This window comes from Alosa alosa, chromosome 20 (genome assembly GCF_017589495.1).
Source record: "Alosa alosa isolate M-15738 ecotype Scorff River chromosome 20, AALO_Geno_1.1, whole genome shotgun sequence".
NCBI lineage: Eukaryota > Metazoa > Chordata > Actinopteri > Clupeiformes > Clupeidae > Alosa > Alosa alosa.
The window spans coordinates 28,756,511-28,764,010 of NC_063208.1; the positions used below are offsets into that span (position 1 = coordinate 28,756,511).

Genomic DNA, 7,500 nt, shown 5'->3' on the forward strand with positions numbered 1-7,500 from the left:
CAAATGGAAAGGCTTTTGCAATTGCGTAGCCTTTTTATTGTTGCAAGACCTGTGTATGTAAGGGACTATATGAGGTACAAGTAAGGGCTTTGGCCACAGCTGTCCTGGACAGTGAAGATGTTATCACAGGAGGCTGGCTCCTGTGGTCCACTGGCCACAACTATCTGACCCTCTCAGGGAGGAGCCCATTGTCTTCTGCATGGGTCTGCTATTTATTGCTGCTGCACAAAGGCTTGTGTTTGCTTGCCCAAGGTGTTGCTCATCAAGCCACCTTCACAAAGGGGCCTCAGTGTTTACACCCCAAATCCCGGCTGAAGAGGTAGGGGGAGACGCAAATTGGTTTGTTTAAAGGAGCTGATCGCAAACATTTAATTCCCATACAATAGGTTCATTAGGACAACAGTGCCATTGGATAAACAGGATGGAGCACTCTCTGTTTGACGGATCATCTGGTAATCTTCCATAGAGTTAGCGAAGATATTTGCATAACTCTTGATCCTTCCAGTAAAATCAGATAAATGATGACACCCTCAGAGTCTGGTCTTTTTTTTTTTTTTCACCAACTGACTTGAAGTCCCTCATGACAGGCTAGAAATGGCACATCATAATCATAAAAGTGGATAGCCTATCATTCAGCACATTCAGTTCAATTCATTCATGAACTCACTATAGTAAAAGCAAAAGGAGAGTCAAAAGTTTTCTCCCCCTGCTGATGCCTATGACCTGATTGCTAGACAATATGAATAGGGTGAATGAATTGCAGAGCACCTGCAGCCATAATGTGTTTCTGCTATGGCTGTAAAAGACCTCTTGAAGAACTGAGCTCTCAAGCAAGTGAAATAAAACACGATTCCACAGTTCCTCAAAAGCAGGAAAACCATCAGCATATCTACGCTTTAGTCCGTGTGCATATTCAGTTAGACACTACACCGGAGTCGCCCGTGTCGAAATGTTTATACGCATTTCAATTTCGCCCTACTTTCCATTTTATGCCCACAGGTAAGGTGGGTCTTACCTATTTTTCTGACGTGGTAACCTATCACCGCGGTAGATCGTGCTCCTCGGCCAATCATCTCGCAGGGTCGTCCCTCGTTCAACCTAAGTACCTTACACTGAAAGAATTCCATCAAAGTTTCTGTACAACAACCTAAAGTTATCCAAATATTACAAGTAGCCTAATATAGGCTACCTATAGAGGCCTAGCCCATATAACCGACGAACGATTCACATTTCTCTATTAGGCAATTACAAATATTTATTTGGGCTACTGACTGAGATTCGTCTGGACTAGGGGACGCTGGGGTGCTGAGGTGTCGTACCGTACCTGGCAGGTGAGACGGGATTGAAATAAGCAGGGCAAGAAAAGTAGACTTACCTGTAGCCCTGGTTTTTGGCTCGCTCACTCTGCTCAGCCTTAGTCTACTCTATTACCTGCACCGACTTGAAAGTCCAGTTTCACAAGGAAGAATCGTGGAGGAAGCAAAATATGTCACAGGAGACAGACAGGTAAGTGTTTCTTCCAGAGCAACATATATCAGAACATGGGTTGCCTTCTCATCAGGCTCAAAGATTACCTTTTGGACAGATATTTTCCTTTTCAATTTTGTTTGCTTATATTAAATATGGTTAGACCTCACGAGGGCCATCTATACGGATTTACAGTCTTGCTATGATTGTAAAATAGAATGCTATGGTATGGTTGCGTACAGCAGGCTAATTGGTATTTGACAAACGCCATTTTCTGGGGAAAGCAACGTAACTGAATCGATTTAAAAAATTCAACCGGTGATTCTTTGCATTTAAACATAACTATCCTATGGACAATCAGAAATGAACACATTCAAAGGCATCAAACATATATATATATATATTTTTAAAACGTATGGCATAACTGTGTTATAGGCTATAAGGCTCTTTTCCACATCAGCTAAGTTGGATTTGTTTTTAGTTCAACTTAAATTAGGTAATTTCCCTTCTGGTTTTCTAGCCCTGGTTATTTTGTTAGAGGGAAATCCAGATTTATCAATAGACTTTGTTTTAGATATTCTGATATAGATTGATAACTTCAGATAGGCTAGATTGTTATTCTACAATGTATATCTTAACACAAGAAAAGTTTGTGTATTATGGCAGTTTTATCATTAGCCTACATTGGACTAAGATGTTTTCAATGTTTTGTTAATTTTCTATTCTTGAAAATGACAAGCAATGAAATAGCCATGTTTGATCCATAACTCACATGACAATACAGGAACTTTAACTAGAATGTTTTGGGATTCAAGTAATTTGTCCATTTAGGATCAGCACCAGAGGATGATGAGTCAAATAGTTTTGCACAGTATAGCCTAGAACAGAATTGCACTGCCATTCACTTATAAAATGACCCAAACCACATGCAGTAACATTTTAGGTAGGCTACGGGACCACGCTCTGCATAGCAAGACATTTGTTTTTTTAAAGGTTGTTATGCTTCTACATATTATTGTTGGATCTGTGTGATTTAAAGGGCATGATGTCACACTGAATCTGTACAAATGTGCAGATAAGGCAGAAATAACAGCCAAAAGTGATGAGATTATATTGTAAATATACATTCGGCTATGTAACATGGATATACATGACAGGAAGACAATAAAGTTTGTTCATTGATGTAATGCATTTTATCATGGAAAAGCATTGTAAAAATACCATCTTTCAAAAACAGGAAGTTGATTGACAGTTATTCTGTCAAACGTGACATGCTCTGCTTACTTCCTATCAAAAGTCAAGCAGCATTTCCAAAGTTATACAACCATATGAATTGAATTGTCAGCAAGACATTCACAGAAATTATCGGACAATGATGTTCACTCTAAAAAAACGTTACCGTTAGAGAAAGAGAGCACCCTCAGGGACTAAATTGTAAAACAACCTGTTGGGAAAAGTTACTCATGCTCTGTACCCAGAAATGTGAGGCTATAAGTGAATCGATTTGATACATTTGACATAATACATAATCAGTTAACATGTTGACATTGGCCCACTTATCAATGAATAATGCAGAGCAGGTGGAGAAATGCATATTTTAAAAAAAAAAAAAAAAATTGAACTTTCACTTTTCTGTAAATCACATTCAGTTTGTGTTTTAGATTTAGATTTAGATTTTTTAAAGTATTTTTTATTTTGTGTCATATTTAGAAATATGAGTTTTTTTGCCCCTGACATTTTGTTGTTGTGTTGTGTGTGGCAGTAAGCGGCTGGTGGTGGTCGTGCCCAATGAGACCTCATTCCATCCGCGCCGGGCCTACACCAGCGAGGATGAGGCATGGAGGTCGTACCTGGAGAACCCCCTGACAGCAGCCACCAAAGCCATGATGAGCATCAATGGTGATGAGGACAGTGCAGCAGCTTTGGGTCTGCTTTATGACTACTACAAGGTCAGAGGTCATCCTCCATCAGATGACTCAACACACATAGTTATTGTGTACTATACACACACACACACACACACACATTAGAGTTTCCTTTTGTGAGAGACAAAGTGAATTTCTACAGTGTTGTTTTACAGTATGATTAAGTCAGTCACTTTGTCAGTCAGGCAAAAAATAGGCAAGTAATCGGATTGTCATTGCCATGCAACAGAGTGAGAGTTCAGGTCTTTCTGAATTAATATATTAAGCAAAATTTGATTATTTGAGCAATGATTTTGGTATAATGTATATTTATTTGAATTTTACCGTAATATACATTGTAGCCTACGTGTACCATGATATAGACAATCTTTTAAAAAGCTATTAGTTACTGTATATTAGGTGTTACTCATGAGTATTACACTGTGAACATGGTTCAGGCTTAAGAGACATTACCAAGATTCCTTTATTCACTGTCAACTTCTAAAAGGGCTTTGACATGCACAAGGTGTAAAACACAATGCTTTTGACCTTCATCCTCTGTAATGTCGCAATACTGTAATGTTGAACCATGTTAGTGAAAAAAAGCTGCACAGCATTGTTTTTTACCCATATCTCAAACTGTTCTCCTAATATGTTTGGACTTGTCTCCGCTTTCATTTTCATTCAGGTTCCCAAGGACAAAAGGGTTTTACCCATCCCCAAAGTGGTTGAAATTTCAGAGGAGCAGGAAAAGAGGTCAGTGGCATGTCACAGATATGACAGCTAATGCTAATCTGTGCTAATGTGAGGTGATGGTACTGCACTTTATCGCTGTCTGTGTCCTTATTAGGCCTATTTCTGTTGCCTAGGAACAGTTTGGTGGGTTGTGGCAGCCAAGGTGAGGTAGAGACGGTGGACAACCGGGTTCAGGTGCTGAAGTCAGTGCCGGTGAACCTGTCGCTCAACCCTGAGCATCCCGACTCCAAACGGGACCAGTGTGGCACAGAGAGCGCTGAGGCAGCTGCTGTTACCGTGGTGAAGGCTGAGGTCTACACGCCGGTGTTCATGGGGGCCGGGGCGGTGCACTACCGTCCGGAGGGGGAGGAGCACACGCGGGTGGTGTACGAGCAGAGCCACAGCTACGACGCCGTGACGCTCAGCCATGGCGCCTACGGCAAAGACGAGCAGCGCAGCTCACCTGACAGCACCTATGAGGAGGACAACAACGGGGTGAGGACAGGGACACCCAGGGCTCACACAACATGACAAGAAAGACACTGACTGGCCTCCATGCCTTGAACACATGAAGGTGTTAGATAGTGAAATAGTGCTGATAGTGAGGAGAGGCAGTGGTTTGTCCTGGTGCACAGTTTAGATGTATGATGTAGGATACTAGGATACATATGTTCACTATCAATACTATAAGATAATACTGTAATGTGTAACACTGTTTGTGATTATGATTTGTTTGTTGTTAGTGATGTATGAAGTTGGATATTACTGTATGTTAGCAGTTATTATGCTATTATAACAGAGACTTCTGTTGTGTTTTTGTGCTCTCTCCTCAAACAGAAATACCGGTCTTCGTCTTTGGGAGCTGATGGTTTTGTGTTTGAGCAGTCAGATGTGTAAGATGCGCCTGTCTGGTTTTCCTTTTCCATCCCAAATTTATCTGAAAACAGACTTGACAGTTGCATGAATCTGTGGAAGTTTGTTTGAAAACCTTCATAAAACAGTGAAGTGTTACAGAGATAATCAAATGTATATTTTCAATATTCACAATATATCATTTGTAAAGGAATGTATTTAAGTGAATAAAATAACTTGCTGCATTGTATTTATATTTTGCAGGGGTAGTGACACTTTTCAGTACACCCTTGAGGCTACCAGGTCACTGCGTCAGAAACAGGGAGATGGGCCCATGACATACCTGAACAAAGGCCAGTTTTATGCTGTGACCCTGAATGAAACAGGAGCCAATAAGCGACTGAGACATCCCATCAGCAAAGTCAGGGTGAGCGATCCCAACACACTATACACATAGGTAACTCATGTAGGTAACTTACAGTAAGTGCGTCATGCTAGTGTTAGAATCTCGGTAGATATCTTAGGTGAATGGTGCATTATGGGATTCTCACAATGAGATTTTGCGCCACATGACATGTTGCGCCTCCAGGTTTTAAGTAGTTACTCTATCTATCTATCTATCTATCTATCTATCTATCTATCTCTATCTATCTGAGCTATACTAATGACTGTGTGCAACTATTTTGTTTCAATGAGATTAAATTGCACTCATCAAAGATAAGCAATCAGTCTATTTTTGTAACTGTCAGTCTATTATTATCAGCCTATTGCAATGTTTACATTATGTCACACTTTGTTCCCTGCCTCTCGTTTCAGAGTGTGATTATGGTGGTGTTCAGTGAGGATAAGAACCGTGATGAGCAGCTGAAATACTGGAAGTACTGGCACTCCCGCCAACACACAGCCAAACAGCGGGTCCTTGATATCGGTGAGTTACTGCTGTTTCCCATCAAGTGAGAGATCACTAAGTTCCCCAGAGTGAAGCTCAGTGCTCCTGGCTACAGTACCCTGACATGCATTATAATGTACTGTATGACAGTGAGTTGCATCATGATGCCATGACGACTGAGTTGACATTTTAAATGTTTAAATGGAACAAGGATCCACTTGGCTGCTTCTACACATCAGTTATAAAGGTATAGGTGTGCGTTGTAAACAGGTGTGCAGTCAACAAGTGCAACTCCCCCCCTCCCCTTTTCAGATTCAGGCTCTTGCCCCAGGCCCTCTCACGCCATCCTAAGTGAACATGGCTCCTCAGATCCCCATCTGGTGTGAAGTTAACCCAGCTGGGCATTTAAATGCTAAAAAATGCTTAGCATTTAAATTTAAATTTCAAAGAGAAAACATGTTTTGATTGTTTTGTTAGTTGAAACTATGGAAAGTAATCTTGCTTTGAGTGAAAGTGTGTACCAGTGTGAACGTGTGTGTAAGGTACACGTTACACGGCTGTTGGAGGGATTTGTGTTGTGTCATGAGAGAACAGGTCCGGTATGCTGGAGTGTTATTGTGAGGTATGGACGGTTCCCATTGGGATGGCAAGCTGTGACCTGTGCACGCAGCAATGCTGCAGTGGCATGTGGGAGACCGTTTGAATGGTGAGAAATCTTCGGCTTGTTGGAACAGACAGAGGAATGTCCCACGCTTCTTGTGTTGTGTGTGCTTACAGTATTCAAATGGATCATTCTGCTGTAGGCCTCACAAATAAATCAACACAGAACTGAAACGTATTCTTTTATTTGATGGTAACAGACAGACTACTATTTAATGATTCATCTCAGGTTTGATACCATTTAACTTTCAAGGCATTCAGTCTATACAACATTTTTTTTCCACACCTGTCCCAAGTTATGTCAGGGAAACCACATAGTCCTGAGACTCAAAGTTGCGTTAGACAGTGACAGTGCTAAAAGGTGACCATGAAGTAGGTACACAGTGTTTTGTGTTTAAAAGAGGAAAAGACCTGTTTCCGTATCCCCAGTGACTGTGGTTTAATTTGCCTGGCTAATGACGGCAGGTGACAGGAGCATGCCTGGCTCTGTCATAGGAGGATGAGCAGGATTACCAACAACAAACAACTCTGTTGCTGTGTTGGTGGATCATAGGGAATACAGTATCATGCCATTGCAGCAATGCTGCTGCCTTTTCTGGGTGTTTGACTTCCCTGCAAGCCATTTTGAATCAAATGTAGATACTCAAATATAATGACTAAATGCATGAATGTGTGCAGTCACATTGAGTGAGCTGAAACACTCATATGGTTAACTCTTGTAGGTGTACGGTCACACCGATGTGACGGGAATGTTGGAAAATGAACGCTCTAAAGAATATCTGGGTTCATTAAATTCAACATAGAATTTTAGAACCTTGAATTGTTGCGGAACGGAATCTTATGTTAGAATGTTCAAAAAGCCACACCTTTGTGCGAGCAGCTGTGGAGTGACCGAAGGTGTTCACGGCTTGTCAGGTGTTCTCCTCTTGTGCCCTGTTGAGGACCAGCTGTGGGCGAGGGGATTGTGGGTATCGGGGAGGCAGCCGCACCCCT

At 41.3% G+C, this 7,500-nt stretch overlaps 1 protein-coding gene across 3 annotated transcripts in view; it reads left to right on the plus strand.

Moving 5' to 3' along the window:
- The first annotated feature begins 1,164 nt into the window (after positions 1-1,164).
- Positions 1,165-7,500, plus strand: part of grhl2b (grainyhead-like transcription factor 2b) — a 15,963-nt gene continuing 9,627 nt past the window's right edge. For 2 of the 3 annotated variants that reach the window (XM_048229321.1, XM_048229322.1), the window contains exons 1-7: positions 1,165-1,506; positions 3,230-3,416; positions 4,060-4,127; positions 4,241-4,601; positions 4,944-4,999; positions 5,223-5,385; positions 5,775-5,886. In XM_048229321.1, coding sequence (XP_048085278.1) covers positions 1,487-1,506; positions 3,230-3,416; positions 4,060-4,127; positions 4,241-4,601; positions 4,944-4,999; positions 5,223-5,385; positions 5,775-5,886 — 967 coding nt within the window. In that variant the 5' untranslated portion in view covers positions 1,165-1,486. The other variant, XM_048229323.1, reaches the window with a different exon arrangement.